Genomic DNA, 20,174 nt, shown 5'->3' with positions numbered 1-20,174 from the left:
ACACTGATCTGACCTTGTGCTTTTTTGAAAGGGTCGTTTTCAGGAGACAGTGCCATTTGTTAGCTAAATGCGCTCCCAAATGATGACCTTAACGGAATACTGTCACATTGTACAATTGTTTTGAATCTGTTTAATGTATAATACAAAAAAAAAACTTGTACATTTGAATGTTATATAAATATAAAATTCCATTTTTTTTACTGCTATTGTTATCACCATGTGAAATGCTCATGCAGACTTTTTATTTGTGTCAGCCCCATTAGTCAGTTCCGTTTCCTGAGATTGATTGTGGATTATTCCATCTTCCTACTTCTAAATATCTGGAATTTCCAGTTCCGTTTACAATAATTACAAGCATCCATATCTGTTTTCCTTAACAGCATCCACCGTTAAGCAGCTTAGCGCCACAATTACTTCCCTGTACATTAAATGCATTTTGAGACTATTACAGCAAGTTTTGCTTATTATCCTGCTGTTGCTGGAGTAATCGCTTCTCTATGAGGATCTTCAAAGAAATTCAGCAGCAGCTCGAAACACTGCACAACCTTTAGTTTCTTTCACCATTCAGTGCTTCCTCTTTCACCTGGAGATTTTTCAGCAGTGTTGTAGTCGAGACCAGCTCATTCAAGACCGAGTTCAGAGTATGTTGAGTCCGAGTCGAGACCAGAACGTTAGGAGTTCTGGACACGAGAGGTATCTAATCTTTCTGGGGAACAGACGTGATAAATCTGAGGTGACAAAAGAAAGAACGACTCTGATCTGGAGGTGAGGTGAACTAACAGACTGCATAGCCTCAAACCCTGCTAAGCAATTAATTAATCAATCATTTTTTACTAATAATTCAGCCTTCGTGGCTGTATTAGCCTATAGTTTACTTTTATTACAAATATGATAAACGTTTGCGCAAGTATGTGTTGGGGAATTTAAAATGTAACATTTTAAATGTAACTTGAAAAAAGATTTGTTAATTTTGCTGAACGAGATTCAAAGATCTGAGTCAGTAAAATGATCCGAACTTCCCACTACCACCTGAGTCCTGCTGCCTTTGCACTAACTTTAGTCTCAAGTCAATTGCGCACAAGAAAATCACCAATCATTGGACGTGTCAACCAAACATCATTTTACAGAAATAATAACATACAATAATAATCATTTTGAATAGGATTCGAGTGGACTCGGGAATGAGTCCAATTCCTAATACTTTCGAGTACGAGTCAATTCCGAATCAAAATGCACACGAGTCCATGACAAGACCAAGACCATTACAATATGGTCTCAAGTACTACAACACTGTTTTTCAGTGTCTGTCAAAGACTGTGTAGTCCATGAAGGTCATAATTTAGAACCTCAGTCAGATACACAAGTTCACAACATCACTTACATGGATGAACATTGGTATCTTTTGACATCAACTCCTGATATTTAATGCTAATGATTTCGTCTGCTGGTTACACCTGCAATTCACTCTCCTTAAAAGCTCTATAAAAAGGTGCAGTATAGCTAAAGCTTTTAGCTCTGTATCAGTGCCAGCAACTAAATTTCATACTGTATGTTCAGAACTAACCCACTCCAACTATCAGTACTAATACTTTAAGGACCACACACTTCATAAGTTATTGATTTTAAATTGCGCACTACTTAAATCAATAGATTCATTTTCATAATGACCAGAATTTTACTTACAGGGTCAATTGAGCAATGAGTATTTGAACGAAGGTCTTTAAGAAAACATTTCTGCAGGCGAAACATCATATTCATGCAGCTTTATGTGACATCCTCAGAGTATTCACATATAATGAGATTTGAATTTGATTATTTCTCTCTCTTGGACTGTGATTCTACCTCAGACCAAATATATTTCAAATTAAGTTTACTTTTCGTTATAGGTACAGAAGAGTATTGTACACTGGTTAATGATTAGTCATAATAGGCTGAAATTCACTAAATTTTTCAAAATTTTACAGTCTGGTCGAGTCAAATCTAGCTGACAGTCTAGTAGATTTTTTTGGCAGTCAGAGTTGACAGATTTCACAAAAAATCGTGATGGGCACTGACTATGAATGTTTATCTTCAGACTGTAATACCATCCAGTTTGAGAATATCAAACACATTTGATAATTTGAGCCGACTTTAGAACACATATTGTTTTTGTTTGTCATGCGTCTCCTAGCAATGAAGCGCATGTTTATTTGTGAGTTTGTTGTACTCAAAATGACCTGAAAGACTGGTAGTGTGTGTATGATGCACAGTTTTTTCTCTGTAACCATTTATGAAGTCTGCAAGTGTATGATGACTACACTCTAAAAAATGCTGGGTTAAAAACAACCCAAGCTGGGTTAAATATGGACAAACCCAGCAGGTTGGGTTAAAGTGCACACCCTCTTTCACAAGATATAATATAAGTCTCTGGTCTGGTCAAGTTTCAGCTTAAAATACCCCACAAATTTGCCCCTATTTGGGGGTGAGCAAAACATGCCTTTTACTATATTACTATATTGCTGGCTAAAAAAATAAATCCAAAATTGGTTGAAAACAACCCAATCCCTGGGTTTGTCCATATTTAACCCAGCATTTTTTAGAGTGTAGGTTTTCAAATCTGTTTAGATTTTTAAAAAAAAAGATTGTGTAGTGTATTCCAGCCTATTCCAGCAATCGTCACCGAGATATATAATTCAGCTGATGGGTATCAAGCTATAGAGTGTTTTCTCAGTCTAGACTAGTATACTGTCAAACCCCAAACTGAAAATTGACCTCTCACTCCTGCTGCTGCCAACCCAACCTATAAAACTCATCTTTCAACGCCTGTCACAGCTGAGGCAGTCTAAACATCTCCTTACAATAAGTTTACATTCAGGACCATAAATTACATTTTAAGCAAATAAAGCAATATTTCTCTGCCTCAGCAGGTAGTTCGCTAATAAAAAGTGTGAATCAATGATCAAGATTTATCTACTGATTGTCTAACACAGCTCGCTGAATGAAATGATCAACAAATGGATGTTATTGTGTGGGCCAGACACTCAAGCATTCTGCCAGTCAGAGTATAAGAGCATCATTTACATTAGCGTGACATATAAAATGACAAATAGTGGTGATTAAAATATACCGTAGTGTTAAATGTAAAATCGATGCTGAAAATTAACTTAAAGAGGCTTACCTGGCTTCTTCGGTTCAGGCATGGCGGTTCGTCATATGTCGGTCACCCTGACTTTTCTTTCTCCCACACTTTACTCATCTTTCATCCCTTTTATTCCCTCCTTCCTTGGCAAGCATGTCCTCCTCATCCTTGAATAAGATAGAGGAGGGTGGGTGAGCAGAGAACAGAGCAATACATGGAGGGAGAGCAACAGAACGAGTGTCACTTGAGACAACTTGGACAGGAGGAGCAGACGAAAGACAGCGACATGGGTGAAAAAATTTTGACATTAAAACAAACAGGGTGTCTCTGTGGCAAACCTGTTAATTGGTAATCTTGTTAAAGCGTGCTGTGAACCAAGATATTTGCTAACGGCATGATATATTTGTAGATATAGTGATTGACAGCCTGTTTGGAGCATATTAAAGCAGAGCTGCTTGACATCTGTGATCATCTATGAAGTGATTGTTATCTCGGAAAATTAAAGAGAGACATGGAAAGAACAGAAACAAGCCTGCTGAAAAGCTGTCAGAGGTTAAGTACATTTGATAGGCTGACCTTTGACCTTACAGCTCTCTAACCACCCCTTTCTTTTCAACAAGTACATGTGCTGACAATTCTGCTCATTCATTAGGCCAGTCCTCCTCACAAGTCACGTGTGAGAAGTGTGATGGTGGTTTTCTGAATTACAAGGCTAATAGAGCAGTTAAACTTAAGCTCTTCATTAATGGGTTAATTAACTCACCCAGACACATTCAATGCATGAGAATAATGAGATATTTAAAACATAACTTAATATCATAACTGCATCTGCACAAAATGACGCAAATACACAAGTGAACTGGAAGTTACAAGCTAATCAGAAGGTGTAAGCCACACTTTCTGTAACAATGCGCTACAAAATGAACAGTGAACATGTAAAACTTAAAGAGTTTTTACATGTTTTGTTTTGATGATGATGTTTAAATTTAATATGATACCGTTTAAAAGTTTGATGTCAGTATGATTTTTTTTTAAATATATTTTTATTCAGCAAGGATATATTAAAGGCCCCGTTTTTCGTGTTTTTTTGAAGCTTTGATTGTGTTTATAGTGTGCAATATAACATGTGTTCATGTTTCGCGTGTAAAAAAACACAGTATTTTTCACATAATTTACTTATCTGTATACCGCTGTTTCCACTGTCATAAAAACGGGCTGATGACTTCCTTGTTCTATGAAGTCCCTCCTTCAGAAATACGTAACGAGTTCTGATTGTGCCAGCGGTTCCTGTGTTGTGATTCGACAGCTCTTAGCGCTCCGTGCCCGGAAAGGTCACGCCTCTTATCATAACGTGGAGATGCATGCGCTCAGTGTTATTGTAAACATGTCTTTAATTTTACCCTATCAATTTGAGCCGGAATCAGACCCGGTGATTGGACTGCGGGATGAAAATAACAGCGTTTCGACGACATGGCGACAAACACACTCTACAAACGCAACTCTCGTGTATTCCTGTGGGCGGAGGTTAGTCAAAAAACTGTTTTAGTGACGTCATTAAAGAAGGAAGTAGAGGGATGTAGTCCAAACTGGCCGTTCGATGTAGGCGACTTCTGTTAAATAAAATATCTTGCTTGGCATTGAACTTTGAGCTTTAAAATTTTACAGATTTTATTTATACTCTAACAACAACATTACACACTAACTAAAGTTTGAAACATGGGATCACGAAGAACAGGACCTTTAACCGTTATAGGGTCTTTGGGGTCTCCACAGACCCCAGGGAACAAAATGTAATTTTGTAACAAAATGCTTGTTTTTTAAAAAACAAATGTAATTTTACTCTGTTTATTAATGTTTTTACTTCATATTTGTGCAGTTTTTGGAGGATTTGACATATCTTTTAAATTTATAAAAATAAATAAATAAATATTTTTTATACAAAAAGAGCTTATTATGCCTAAATATTTCAGAATATTTAGATATGAATCCAACTGAAAAATACTTGTGAAAAGACATCCTTTAGTCAGTCAAATAGCACATTGCAAATAGTGGAGCTCTGCAGCATTTACTGGTAAAAATTATAGTTTTTTTACTTTTATAACTGCATTTTCCAAAAGATGGGCAAAAATCTTACACTAAACCATGTCACATTATCCATGTTATCCCCATGAATGAAATTTAGAAATGTGGGTCTTTTATAAAGTGAATTTTACATAAAAAGCTGTTTTTGTATAAACAAATATTTTTAAATTTATTTATATAAATTTAAAAAATAAGATAAATACTCCAAAAACTGCACAAACATGGAGTAAAAACATTAATAAACAGAGTAAAATTACATTTGTTTAAAAAAGAACAAGCATTTTGTTCCCTGGGGTCTGTGGAGACCCCGAAGACCCTGAGTGTACTTCCCAAACGAAGACCGCACAAGGGTTAAATTGATCAAAGTGACAGTAAAGACGTTTTACACAGTTAAAAATGTCTTAACAGCTGTTTTAGATATTTTATGTATCAAAGAATCCTGAGAAAGAAAAATTTCAACATTTTCAACAATAATAATAAGAAATGTTTCTTCAGCAGCAAATCATCATATTTTAATGATTTTTGAAGGATCATGTGACTCTGAAGACTGAAAATTCAGCTTTGCCATCACAGGAATAAATGACATTTTATAATATATTAAAATAAAAAACAGTTGTAATGATAGTTCACAATATTACTGATTTTTTACTGTAGCCATGATGAGCAAAAGAGATTCTTCTCATCTTTTCAATGGTAGTGTTTATACATTTTTAAATATCTTCCTTGATATTACATTTTCCTCAACTAAACTTGCATGACGTGTAATAAATGTAATTAATATGACATGACAAAATAGAGTTAAAAAAGATATTTTCTTCAAAAGACAACAACTAAAACAATAAAAATGTAAAATGTAACACTTCAATGGTGTTAGACGCTGAAAAAAATGTGAAACGCAACGCTCACAATTGTCACGCACACAGATGTCTTTAATGGCAAAACAGCGGAGATCAGAGTTTAGTCACGCCCCTGCTTGAAGTGTACACTTCAATGACACTCTATTAAGCTTCACACACCAATAAACGCTCTTTTGAACTTTAATTTGGTGGGAGAGATGACTGGGCAGAGATTGTGCTATTTATAGAAAGTGTAACTTGAGAGTCAGGTGTCAAGGAGAGAAATAGCACAATATTACGGAGGAGAGGAGACAGAAGAGACTCGTGTACAACCACAAGCACAAGACATGCAGCGAAAAAGAAAGTGATATAAACATGATAGTTCATGCTTTATGGAGTGCTAATTTAATTTATTTGATTCAATTAGACATAAAATGGGCTTAGTAAAGAAAATATAAATCATATGTCACAATGCAACAACTCATTAAATGTAAGCAGGAAATGTTATCCTGCTTTATGATCAAATGTCACCCCACGAATTCAATGACATGCACATGCCTTCACAATGATGAGATGGCTAATGATAGTCCTGCAGGAGTGTGGGGCTTCACTATTGTCTGAGGGTATGATGACAGACAGCTATGACTAGATGGAAGACATATATATTCATTTCAAAGTAGGAATGTCTTGGAAATCACATGGCAAGGGTGCATGGAAAACCCAAGCCCTTCTGCTGAGACAGTCCATTAATCATAGAGATGTGTTCAGTTATGGAAATGCCAGTACGCCACGCTGTATCACTTACCTCAGCGTCATGTGATTAATGTAATTGAAAGGGCGCGCATCTGTTTGTTTTTTCTCCTGCCTTGGATCTTAATGGCAGTCTGTGGGTCCCGTACTGACTGAGTGGGGACACTATTGATTGGGGGAAAAGAGTGTTAGATAATTATTAACCTTGATTTACAGAACAATAGGAACAGAACAAAATGAGGTTGTGGAACACAACAACTGTGTGCTACTGTAATTGACTGTAATCGATCTAAGCTATTGATTAACCCGTGGCCACGATGGCCCATTCTGGATCTGTTGTCGATGCGGTTATTATCTAATAGGTGCAATACAATGACAGATATTCAGGCAAAGGAGTACATTCTCAGGGGAACATTTGCGTAGACATAATTTTGGTCATGTCTGTAACAGCTTAAATAAGAAAACATTTTATTGCATTATATGTCAGACCCACAGACAACACCACTAAACGATTACATTATACAATAGGGTGTTTCTCTAACTACGACCACTTCTGGCCCTGTGGACTTTTAGAAAATAAACTGCAACAAGTTGTAACTCATTGTATTTATCATGTAAATATGCATCACTGAAGAATTTTGTATTTTTCTCTCCTGGAAGTCATGAATGTTTTCACCACTCTGTGATTACCACCGCATCTAAAATTAGGCTATGTAATGTGTTTAATAGCATTTAGAGGTGAAAAAGACTTTGTACTAAAATGACCGACTTCTTTTTCTCTTTTTTTTTTTAACATAATTTGAGAGCTAAAATTTCATAAATACACACCAAATAATATTTTCACACTTTCTGCATGTTATTCCATGCAATTTTCTTCACACATTATATATCATACTCCTCATATCCCAAGCATGCTCTTCACAAATCTTAAAAGTTTGTGTTGGGACAGCAATTTAGCGGCAATGTTGTTGGTTGGGATGGAATGACGTCATAACAGGGAGTTTTGTAATTTTGTAAAAATGCATATAAACCATTTTCACACCTACAAATTTTAAAAGTTTATATAGCCTATTTTTTTCTAACTCTTTGATAAGATTATTATAGTAAAAAAAAATATAGCTATTTATGGATGTTCATAGTTTAAGCTTATCTGGGTCTGGGACAAGGGTAAAATAAAATATTTACAAAAAAGGCATTTGAAAAGAAGAGGGGGAAAAAATGATAAAGTCGTGATAAAACATGGGGAGAGGTTTAAATATGTGGTAATAAAAATAGGTCTAATGCAAAATTGACCATCATTTTCAACCCACATGAAAAAATACAAAAAAATAATTTATAGTAAATACTATCATTTTTGACCATACTGTAGTATATTATAGTATACTGTATATATATTATAGTATTTACAACACTTTGTTAATGAATGCTACAGCATACTGTAATATTAACTATAGTGAACTGATCAACTGTAATAAATACTGTAGTATACTTTAGTTTTTACTACAGTAAACTGTAGTGTATTGTAGTATAATATACCATATAGATTAAAGAAAGCTTCGTACAGTATTGGGTAAAGTAATTTGTTTATATTACTATAGTTGTTATATTACCACAACCAATTAATTCAAGTACTTTACTATAGTATAGTTCAAAAACACAATAGTATTTACTACAAATCATAGTATTTTTTCATGTGGGAACGTCTGAATATTGAAAATAAGATCCTATAACAATAATACTATGATTAGAGGCAGTAAATTGAGATGAATATAAAGGTCTTCATCAATCAATTTAGCATGTGACTTGTCTTCTTGAGCCATGTTAAAACTTGTTTAGGCTTGGGCACATTTTTTATTTTTTTATGTGTTACTAAACTACTCTCTAGTGTCCAACTCCTGTCATTACACTTGTGACAACAACAGGTATAATGAAGTTAAGCACAAACTTGTCACACAGAGAGAAGCCTGTGTATTGGCGCACACATTTACTGACCTCTATGCTTTTAAAGCATGTGTTTTTGTCCAGTTTACCCATTATTGTCTTTTGGAATTCCATCTTGGTCTCACAGTGCACCATGTTGATTGCAGACTCAATGTGAAAAGTAAATAACAGCGACATTTTTTCTTGAAAAACAAACAAACAACAACAACAACAACAACTATTTTTTAGCAGAAACCTGGGCCGCGGAGAATGGATTAATCGTGGGAGGAAATCCGTGTGATGAAATGAAATACAAAAATAATGCGAACAGCGACACATATTGGTTCAGTGATTCATGTTGCACGAAATTCAGGTGTAATTCAACTCCGTAAACAGAGGGGGGCACTACATCACTTCTTTTCTGGCCACTGAAATGGAATTAAAATGAACCACATTTTGTGGAAAAATGTTAATTAAAAGCATCTGTGAACATATTTTTAATTTTGGATGTAGAAAAGGTTGACTAATGTACCAAATAAAGTTAAAAGTTCGGATTAATTTAGAGATAATTAATGAATGCAACCCCATATAAAATGAGAAACTAAAAAAAAACACACAAAAGACTGAGTCCCGCTATATTACTCAGGCTGCACTGCAGCGTCTATTCACAGGCGCGATCCCACTACTGATCGGCACGGGGGCTTTGACCTGCTCCGTCTCCGACCTGGGCCGGTTCACCCCTCCTTAGACGACCTGGTAGTCCCGGGCTCCCCCAGGAGCACCATATCGATACCGAACTTAGTGCGGACACCCGATCGGCATAGTCCACAGCAGCCCAGAACCCCTGAGCTCAAGCGGTCCGCCAGCCTCAGCCTCCCAGCAACTTGGATTACAGGCGCACGCCACTGCGCCCGGCGAGAGAACTGCAGACTCGAGCAGTACTTCAATGTGACTGCGCTCGAGTGCAGCGCGCCCCCTAGCGACCGAGGAGAAGACACACTGGCAGCTCTAGCAGTGTTGCCATGTCCGCTTTACTTAAGTGGATTTTATTTCTTCAAAGCGGAGTCAAAATTTAACAATGACAGAGACTACTAACAGTATATATATATATATTTTTTTTTTTTTTGGGGTGAGGCAACTCATTTATTTGTGGTTTGTTTTGTTGAAAAATTTTAGCTGGACAAACCAGCTTGAACCAGCTCAGACCAGCCAACCAGCTTAGACTGGTTTTAGCTGGATTTTTCAGCAGGGAGAGCAGGTTGCTTGTTTTTGTAGCAAGACAAAACTTCTGTAGTTCATTCTACTAGTTGAAACATAGCAAAATTATCAGTTTTAGAGCCTAAGACCGAGATAAATGAGAATAAAAAATGTTTTCATACGTTTAGTTAAAAACATACGGTTTTTATTGTGGTACTTACGAAAAATATAAAACAAACATGGTTATTGTAGTAATCCCATGGCAACCACAAAATAACCATGGTTTTGCTACAATAACCATAGTTTAAATATGGTATTTGTGTTGTTATACTACTCAATACACCCCAAAAAAAAACGTTTTTACTTTAATAAAACCATGGTTAATTTTCATAAGGGATCCAGTCGGATGTAACTGAAATACATATCCTCCTGGGACCCTGGACTAGACAGTTATCCTCTGTAGTGGACATTATATTTTAGTGATTTTCTTTTAAGTCTGGATGTCCTGTAAAGAGCACATTCAGGGCTTTGCAGAGATACCAAATTTGTAGAGGTTTCACCATGACAACAACAACTTCTTGGTCTTTAAATATGACTGAAAATGAAAATTAGCACTCTTATGGAAATATAATATTTTGTAATTATCGCTTAAATCGGATTACTTTTCAAATTGTTTGTCATAAATCATGATCTCAGGAAAATGTTATGGGGTTTATAATCAAAATATGACTTTCTGTTAAGAAACATCAATTTTTTCATCGAGGCATCGATTTCCACTGTAGAAGACACCAGACTTATAAATCATGTTTGAAAATCTTTCTATCTTTCATAATATAGTTGAGATTCATCTTTATACAAAGTTTGTACAATCCTGAAGCCTAAAAATTAATTGGTGATTTAAAAAAAAAAATCCATTGTTTTTGCCTATATCATTTCATGCCATTTTATTTTCTAAACAACTTAGTCCTGACTGGAGTCCACTACAGAGCTAGCACATAGCATAACATGTGAATAAAATATAATTTTTCAAAAATATTATTTTTTAATTTGTTTCTTATGCTCTAAACAATATAATGACGTGAAAAAATACTAAATTCAAAAAACTTTTTCTTGTGGGTCTCAGGAAGATATTGATGCTTTAAAATTAGCACGTAATAAATAAATGATGAATATAAACCATAAACGTAATCGATGATCTTCAACGTTTCTACGACTTTTATTTTGAAACGCCGTAACTGTTATTTCCGTTACACAAAGCGGAAGTCTAAAGACTTGCGACAAAATGGCCACGATTAGAGCCTTGTCACTTATTTTGTCCGTCCTGTCAATTATTACGCTTTTATGGACACAGTCTGGCGAATGCAATAACGGTCGAAGGGTAAGTTGAAAATGTCCTTTAAACATCACGCTCTCGATATGTGTATTCGCTGGTTTCTTGCGCCATCTTCGCATGTTAGGTTATGCTGCTATCTGATCCGTCTGAATGCAGACTGAATGAATGTAAACGGTTTTGTCTGTCAGGTGGGAGAAGCGGTGGACACCGATTTCAGCGGATTCTCTGTGCCACTAGAGCATTCATTTGAAGTGGGTGAGTATTAAGGTAAATATTTAATAGTTAGTCTGTCTATTAATATGCCTCTTTATAGCGTCGTCACTGCTGGTTTTTGTTTCAGACGATGTTCCCAGATTTCACCTTCGTGGTGCCCTACAGTTCAGGGGTGGAAGAGAAAACAGCGTGTATCTCTCACAAAACCAGCTCTCTGAGAAAGACAGGAATATACTGAAGGTGAGAACCTGCTCTTAAGGAAAGCAAGGATGAAATGTCTGCCGTGTCTCTGGTCTAATATATTGTATTTCTCTGCCTGTGTCCTTCAGGAGGTGGCAGCAGTTGATGGTCTGTACAGGATCCGGGTGCCCAGAGTCTCTCTACAGGTGGATCGACAGACAGAGAGACAGTCTGAAGGTTACCTCACTGCGTTCGTGAGAGCTGTATGTCAACCTCCTGCAAATATCAGCATTAGATAGGGCCCTTTATTTGAGTTTAAATCTCAGTATATACACGTTTGGGGTCAGTAAGAGTGTTTATTTGAAAAATTATTAATTATTATGAAATTAATTTATAATTATAAGCTGTTCACCAGCTGAAGAGGAGACTAAAGGCGGAAACTCCCCAAAACTAGTAGCAACCATTGAAAATGGCTGAATTAAAGGCCTGGAAAAGCATTTCAAAGTGTGAAAGCAAGAGTCTGGTGATGTCTATGGGTCACAGACTCGCTCCTGGGATTGCTTGCAAGGGATTTGCAATTAAATATTAGCTTTTACACATTTACATTAGCTTTAAGTTAAACTGTCTCAATACGTGTGCTCACATTAGGCAGAGGGATGAAACTCTAAAAGTGCTGTACTTCTTAGTTGGTAAAACATTTTGTGTTGAAACAGCCAATAATAAAATGTGACATTCTGTACTTCTGCCTCATATTAATCCTTTTAATCATGTTTATAGATGTCTCGACACCACAGCTAACAGAGCAATTTTGTCTTTACTGTCCCAGGACTTGTACTGTATTTACACACGCACACATTTTTATTATACATTTAGTCTCGTTCTTTTTTTGCAGTGCTCGTTAGTGGAGTCCCACCTCAGTGATGTCATCACACTTCACACTGATGTCAGTGGATATGTCATCGGCATTTCCATAGTGACAATCCCCGGGTCGTGTCGTGGAATAGAGGTGGAGGATGAGGTTGACCTGGAAGTCTTTAACACAACAATTAGTGTTGTGGCACCAGTCACTGCACCAGCGTGAGTACACACACACACGCGTGCGCTCTTACGCTGTTAGGCTGTGTGTCCACCAAAGTTTTTAGCCAGCCGAAAACGCTTAACTGTGTGCGCTTGAGAGCGCTTTGGCAGCGCAGTGGTTTTTTTCCCAGTTGAGACGCATTGCTTGCCATGATACAGAATATAAAGGAAGCAAGGAAAGGAAACGAGAATGCACAAATAAGAATTGAGAAGCACCCTAGGTGGTAGGTGACTGTGGTATTTGTCCCGCCCTTCCTCCACTGTGATTGGATGGCTGAGTAAAAAGTGACGGTGATGAGAGCTGCGTTTTACCCAAAGTTGAACATTCTTCAATTCTCAGTGACCGGTAAAAAAAAGCTGAGGGTGAAACAGATGTTACACTCCTGCCATTTTAAAAATGCAGCGATCCCATTGAAAACAATTGGAAAAATGTGCTAACCTCTGAAAAAAAACGCTTTGGTGGACACATGGCCTAGCAGTCAGACTGCTACCTCTGTTACTTAGTCTACACCAGTTGTTCTCAACATTTTTGACCCAAAAGCCCCTTTGTCCAAGACAATATTTGAAGGCCCTCCTATCTAAGATGATATGTATCTTTGGTAAATCTGTATTATATGAATAATTAATCTCAAATATATGATGGCAGTTCAGTGTTATACACTGAAACAATTGTAAGGCTTATTGGGCCCCCCTTGAAAGTTTGCAGAGGCCTCATGGTGGGTTGAGATCCACTGGTCTACACACTTACTTTATTATTTGATCACTTCCACACTTAGATAAGTACTTTAAAGAGTATGTAAACATTGCACCCACAAATTGCGTTGTCTGCATATGTGATTATCAGCTCATTTGGAAATTAGTTTGTCTTATGGCTCTGATTTAGACCTGAAACAGCACCCTACATTGAGAGGATGGAACAGGAAATGGAAAAGAAAGGCAAAAACCCGCAAGAGCAGAAATCCTTCTTTGCCAAATATGTGAGTATTCTATTTTTTCTGTATGACGTGTGAGACTAAAGACTCATTACTGGTTTTAGTTGTGCCAGTTTTTACTTGACATTTCTGTGAAAGTTAGGTTCACTCAAGTAATTGTGTTTGCATTTTAGTGTTGTCAAAAGTACTGACTTTGGTACCAAAAAGATGTGACAATACAGGCCTTTCCCCTAGCATTTTGAGCGCTGTTGAGAGGATTCTAGTACACCTCTGATTGGCCGTGGTGTTCATGGTGCTCAACAGATGTCTGTGATTGGCTACATTGATCATCGCTTCAAAAACACGTTGTAATATGTTGACATATATGTTGAGCGCGTAAACACAATGACCAATCAGAGGGGTTTAATAATCTGCTCAAAATGCTAGTATTTGACACATGTAAATATTGTCACATTCCAAACTTGCTTATTAAAAATGAACAAATAAATGAAGTGATTAAAAGAAAATGTTAGAGGAAATGCTGGTATCGTAACATTTTTAAAAGTTCAGGTACCGAAGTTGCTACTCTAGACAACCGTATTGCATTTGGACTAATTACTAATGTGACAATTTTTCCCAGCTATCTAGATAGTAAAATGTGAAACATTTTCCAATATCACAATAATCTTTTGTCATCTTTTATTTCACCGCCTTTTGTGGAATAACTCCTTTGCAAATGGCCTTCTGCTCCTCTTTAGAATTAGTTTGTGTATCAGTGGACAGTGAAATGCCTAAGATGACCGTTACTGTGTGTTTTTGGATGTATTTTGAGCTAACAGTTATTTCATTTGCTGCTCTGCTCCATGTTGAAGTTGCTGGTCTGTTCTGTCTTTTCCTAAATACACCTACCAATATTAATGTCCCTCTTTGTAACCGATCTCTAAATTCTCTAGCAGCGTGCGTGATGGTTGGCTGTTCTGCATTCACTATGCTGTGTCTGTGCTGTGTCTGTGTTGACTTTGTGCTGGTCTGTGCTGTGTTCCAGTGGTATTTGATTCTGGGAGGTGCAGTGTTCCTCATGGCCACCAGTTCAGCACAGACCCCACCAGGGGCCGCCAGAGAGCAGAGCTGATTTCCATTCATTTCAAGTACTGAAACTCATTTAAGCCTATTTGGTTACTCTGTCACTCCAGCTGCATTTCTCATTGTGTGTGTATATGGGTCTGAACACGCACCCACATGCATACAAACTCAAATCCTCTGATCCTTCCTCTGTTTCAGCTTGGTGTTCAATTGTTTGATGTCCGTCCTTGTGCTTTTTTGTGTGCGTTTCTTGCTGGGTCATGACCAAATCAGTGGTGTTTTGATCAAATAGGGTCTTTTGGCCAGTAATATCAGCAGGTGGTAGTAATCTCAAGCTGAGAGATGTTCATGACCCACTCTGCTTGCTTCACTCTTCCTGTACTTTCAGTCTCATTTCTCCTGATTTCTCCCTCACAGTGGAAAGTCATTTGTAAGAAGCAGAAAGAGGTGGAGGTTGGTCAAAGAGAGAGTAAGGAAGGATGAAACTGAAAATGATTTGCTTGGGAAAACTTGCCAATTAATTCCAAAGCCTGTAATTGCCCTGCATCTAATCATTGACTCTGGAGAGGATCCGCCATGTATTGCATTTCAAACTGCTAACAAATATGTTAAAACCTCTTTTGTGTTTTTCTTTTCTCTTTCATCACCAGTGGATGTATATTGTCCCTCTTGTTCTTTTCCTGATGATGTCCGGAGCTCAGGATCAGTCTGGAGGCGGAGCCGGAGGAGGGGCGGCCAATGGTGGAGGACGATGATTCCCATGGCAACAAAAACTCCTGTGTTGTACATAATAATTTAAAGCAGATTTTCCGTTCACTGACACTCATCATGAAACGTATACATTTACAAAGGAAGAATTGTTCTAGAGAAATAATGATTGAAAAGCTTAACTTATAACTGCATTCTTGGATTGCGTTTTTACTACTGATTTAATAAAATAACTCTGACTGGTAAAGTTGTCAGCATGGTTATTTACCATTTATATTTATAATACAAGCACTTTGAAAACTATAGACTTTGAGCATGCTACATGCTACATACCCCCCCCCCCCCCCAAAAAAAAGAACAGTACATCGAAAATGAAAAAATATGAAATCTACTTTATTGCAATCCTGCAGATTTAAAGTTTGTGTCTTTTTACTGCAGCTAAAAGGTCACGTTGTGGCATATCATTCTTCTATTGGTCACACAATACGAATTGATCAAAATTTAACTTTGGCTCTTGTCTTTACCTCTTTGCCTTTTTTCATAACCCAGTGCCATTTGGGCTAGTTTGTTTTGAATCAAGTTGATGCTGGTACTACCACTTCTCTTTGCACCTTGGCACCATAAATAACTGAGCATAAGCCTGAAAAGTTTCTTTAGGAAATAAACTCTTAAAAAGTAAAGTGCACCAAGTTACATTATGGGTTACAATCAGTGTTAAGTAAAGTTACTTTTAAAAGTAATGCATTACAATAGTGCATTACTCCCTAAAAAAGTAACTAATTGTGTTACTTTTTAGAAAGTAAAGCGTTGTTACTTTTGCATTACTTTTTCCCATCTGTGCTGGACTGTTGGTTGGTTTGTTTTTAAAACAAATATAAAGGCCCTTTTCACACCAAAGTGAAATGCATAAGCCTCCAGGCTGAAGGAAATGCAAATTCACGCCTGTACAGTAGGTGGCGCAGCTAAAACAAACCTTTCAGCTGTGCTGCCATTCTGGATCAAAGAATAATAGGATGCAAGAAAAGTAAATGAGTATATAAATGTATGTTCACATTTAGTCTAGAACTAGTCTAGAATAACCGTCACATTGACACAGCGCACACACCCCTCTGCACTTACTCCTGATTTCTCTCAACATGGGGACAGGAGAGGTGTCAGTCAATAAATTGGAAAACAAAGTAGCTTGTGTTACTTATTTGAAAAACTAACAGATATTTTGTTGTAAATTTAAAAGCTTAACTTATAACTGCATTCTTGGATTGCGTTTTTACTACTGATTTAATAATGCATTACTATTAGTTACTTGGAAAAAGTAATCTGATTACGTAACTCATTAGTTGTAATTCGATACCCCCAACACTGGTTACAATGTATTTACACTAGCATTCAAAGGTTTGGGCTAAGTAAGTTTTTTTGGGAACACTTTATTTTAGTGTCATTGTTACATATGTTACATGCAGTTACTATGGTAATAACTATAAATTATGCATAATTACATGTAACTAACCCTAAACCAAACCAAACTAATCCTAACCGTAAGTGCTTGTAGTTACTTAATATTACTCAGTATTTAAATGTATAATTACACTGTAACAAAGACACCTTAAAGTAAAGTGTCAGCCATTTTTTTTGAAGAAGAAACTACAAACTAGAAACTAGAAGGACAAAATTAAATAGAAATTAAAAACATTTATAATGTTGCAAAAGATTTCTGTTTTAAATAAATGCTGTTCTTTTGAACCTTCTATTCATCAAAGAATCCTGAAAAAATAATGGTTTCCACAAAAATATTAAACATCAAATCATCATATTAGAATGTTTTTTTTTAAGTATCACATCATAGTATCATGTGACACTGAAGACTGGAGTAATGATGCTGAAAATTCATTTTACCATCACAGGAAAAAATGCATTTTAAAATATATTAAAATAGAAAACAGTTATTTTGAGTTGTAATAATATTTCACAACATTACTGTTTTTACTGTATGATTATTCAAATTAATGCAACATAAGACATAAGGAAAAAATCGTACCAACCTTTTTATACCCATACTTATAGGTGACGGGAAAGGGACACAAACCGATACCAGAGTAGGGCATAGACTTAAGGTACATTTTTCTATAAGCTTGACTTCCAACAATATAGTGTTAATAATTATAATATATTAGGGGCTTTATACAAAACATTTACGTTTTTATTTGATTTAGATTCAGAAAAAAGGCAGCTCATGGCCACAGTTGCTTGAGATTAATCAACAAAGCTTGACTTTCGGCAGACATGGCTCTTCTCCGAGATTTTATCCATCCTCTCATTGCCATCATACGGCTATTAGTGTGTTTGCTGTAAACAGAAGCGAACTTGGGGATAGAATGTTCTACATCGACTCCCGCAGACCATATGCTCATGTCCCCTTTCTGTGGCTATCTTCGTCAGCTGTCAGTCACTCTCAGCTTGTGAGCCTGTTTGTCTTGGGTCCGTTTATGTATAACTTTGGCAGTATGTGGTAAATCCGGATCTTAGGAGGCTCAGCGCCGACAACACTCTATCGTGTTCCTCTAAACCCTTGACCACACCACCCACCCATGTTCTCTGAAAGATTTTGTAGTCCCATGGAGCAGGACATCTACAAGTCAATGACCTTAATCAATCAGTGTCAGTCTCTTTGTGTCCAGGCCAAAGTCAAAGTCACGGTTAAACTCTAAAGCAAGCAGAAGAGAGCTTGAATGAAGTCATTGGCAAGTAAAGGGATCTGCTGGTATGCCAAGGTCTGACAGCTTTGTGCTTTCTGGCCTCTGTAAACAGCTCTGGTGGGCTAAAATGTACCACGTCAAAAGACTGAGCAGCAGGAGATCTTGAATTGTTTTTCCGGCATTAGCTGTTAATCTAATGAGACGTAAAACATTGCACATCTGACTTTACAAATCTCAAGCGTTTATCCCTCTTTAAATTGTTGGTATTAGGTAACTTGTGAATTTCTCTACAAATAGATCCCATTCAGTCAAGAACTATCATCACAGCCCTGATGAATGTGTGGATACCAAGAAGCACATGGTTGAAACTGAGACAGAACAGTGGTGTGTGTGGCGTCGTAAGAGCATTTCTCTCTCACTCGCTCTTTCACTCCCTTCCTCCCACTGTATTTTTCTGAACAGACGGAGAAAAACACAAAAAGACCAAACAGGAGGTCACAAAACATCTGCAAGTTATTCAGACTGAAATTTTGTTGTTGTTTTGCTCTTTTTAGGAGGAACTCAATCTGAGTCTGACTCTGAACTCAAACCCAGTTCAAATATGTCCACAAGAAGAATTGCCTGGTATATGAGAAAAGAACACATAAATACTGCAGGAAAAGGAAACAGAAACCTCTGTTTGGGAGAGGCCTCTGTCAGTGGTCAGTCAGAAATCTCTCATCCTGTCTCTGTATCTAATATATATATATATATATATATATATATATATATATATATATATATATATATATATATATATATATATATATATATGCATTTGCACTATTATCATTCATTATTATTACTGTTATTGTTATTAATCTGCATAAATCACAAGAATATATTATTTTATATTATATTATATATTATTAGCACAAATGGAATATTAAATATCATAAAATAAATATTAATATATTCATAATTATTGAACAATATGTAATAATTATAATATTACATTTGTGTGTGTGTGTGTGTGTGTGTGTATATATATATATATATATATATATATATATATATATATATATAGTAAATAACAATATACACACATATAAAATATATATTATATCATATTTAATATTGCATTTGCACTACTATCATTATTATTACTGTTATTGTTATTAATCTGCATAAATCACAAGATTATATTATTAGCACAAATGGAATATTAAATATGATATAAAATATCTATTCATATATTCATAATTATTGAATAATATGTAATAAATATAATATATCTGTGTGTGTGTATATACACACACACACACACACACACACACACACACACACGTAAACATATATATTGTAAATAAAAATATATACACTTATGTAATATATATTATATAATATTTACATTGCATTTGCACTATTATCATTATCATTATTAATCACAAGAATATATTATTTTATATTATATATTATTAGCACAAATGGAATATTAAATATCATATAAAATAAATATTAATATATTCATAATTATTGAACAATATGTAATAATAATAAATTTGTATATATATATATATATATATATATATATATATATATATATATATATATATATATATATACAAACATACACAAATATATATATATATATATATATATATATATATATATATAGTAAATAACAATATACACACCTATAAAAAATATATTATATCATATTTAATATTACATTTGCAGTACTATCATTATTATTACTGTTATTGTTATTAATCTGCATAAATCACAAGATTATATTATTAGCACAAATGGAATATTAAATATGATATAAAATATATATTCATATATTCATAATTACTGAATAATATGTAATAAATATAATATATCTGTGTGTGTGTGTGTATATACACACACACATCTAAACATATATATTGTAAATAACAATATATACGTGTATGTAATATATATTATATAATATTTTACATTGCATTTGCACTATTATCATTATTATTACTGTTATTATTGATATTATATAATTAATATCTTTTGATACTAGTTACTTCTGATTTATACAGAACAGCCAAACACTCAAAC

The 20,174-nt window shown here is 35.5% G+C and overlaps 2 protein-coding genes across 5 annotated transcripts in view; one reads left to right on the top strand and one right to left on the bottom strand.

Moving 5' to 3' along the window:
- mybpc2a (myosin binding protein Ca) overlaps positions 1-3,291 on the bottom strand; it is a 35,290-nt gene extending 31,999 nt beyond the window's left edge. For 2 of the 3 annotated variants that reach the window (XM_048203965.1, XM_048203972.1), the window contains exon 1: positions 3,158-3,285. In XM_048203965.1, coding sequence (XP_048059922.1) covers positions 3,158-3,179 — 22 coding nt within the window. In that variant the 5' untranslated portion in view covers positions 3,180-3,285. Of the gene's footprint in view, positions 1-3,157 lie in introns of all 3 variants that reach the window. The other variant, XM_048203957.1, reaches the window with a different exon arrangement.
- A 7,833-nt stretch (positions 3,292-11,124) lies between these two features.
- On the top strand, positions 11,125-15,655 carry emc10 (ER membrane protein complex subunit 10). Of its 2 annotated transcripts, XM_048203949.1 has the most exons (8): positions 11,125-11,281; positions 11,425-11,491; positions 11,577-11,689; positions 11,779-11,892; positions 12,522-12,706; positions 13,590-13,683; positions 14,663-14,765; positions 15,351-15,655. In XM_048203949.1, the coding sequence occupies exons 1-7, from the start codon at positions 11,186-11,188 to the stop codon at positions 14,747-14,749; spliced, it is 756 nt and encodes a 251-aa protein (XP_048059906.1). In that variant the 5' UTR covers positions 11,125-11,185; the 3' UTR covers positions 14,750-14,765; positions 15,351-15,655. The 2 variants fall into 2 exon arrangements, with proteins under 2 accessions (XP_048059906.1, XP_048059897.1); XM_048203940.1 differs by lacking the exon at positions 14,663-14,765.
- The last annotated feature ends 4,519 nt before the right edge of the window (positions 15,656-20,174 follow it).

Source organism: Megalobrama amblycephala, linkage group LG1, assembly GCF_018812025.1.
Source record: "Megalobrama amblycephala isolate DHTTF-2021 linkage group LG1, ASM1881202v1, whole genome shotgun sequence".
Classification (NCBI taxonomy): Eukaryota; Metazoa; Chordata; class Actinopteri; order Cypriniformes; family Xenocyprididae; genus Megalobrama; species Megalobrama amblycephala.
The sequence above is the reverse complement of the archived record's forward strand: the minus strand, read 5'-3'. Positions and strand labels throughout refer to the sequence as shown.

Coding starts and splice junctions, on each gene's coding strand:
- emc10 (XM_048203940.1), top strand. CDS start 11,186: ATGGCCACGATTAGAGCCTTGTCACTTATTTTGTCCGTCCTGTCAATT. Junction 11,282..11,424: donor AATGCAATAACGGTCGAAGG/GTAAGTTGAAAA, acceptor TTTGTCTGTCAG/GTGGGAGAAGCGGTGGACAC. Junction 11,492..11,576: donor AGAGCATTCATTTGAAGTGG/GTGAGTATTAAG, acceptor TTTTTGTTTCAG/ACGATGTTCCCAGATTTCAC.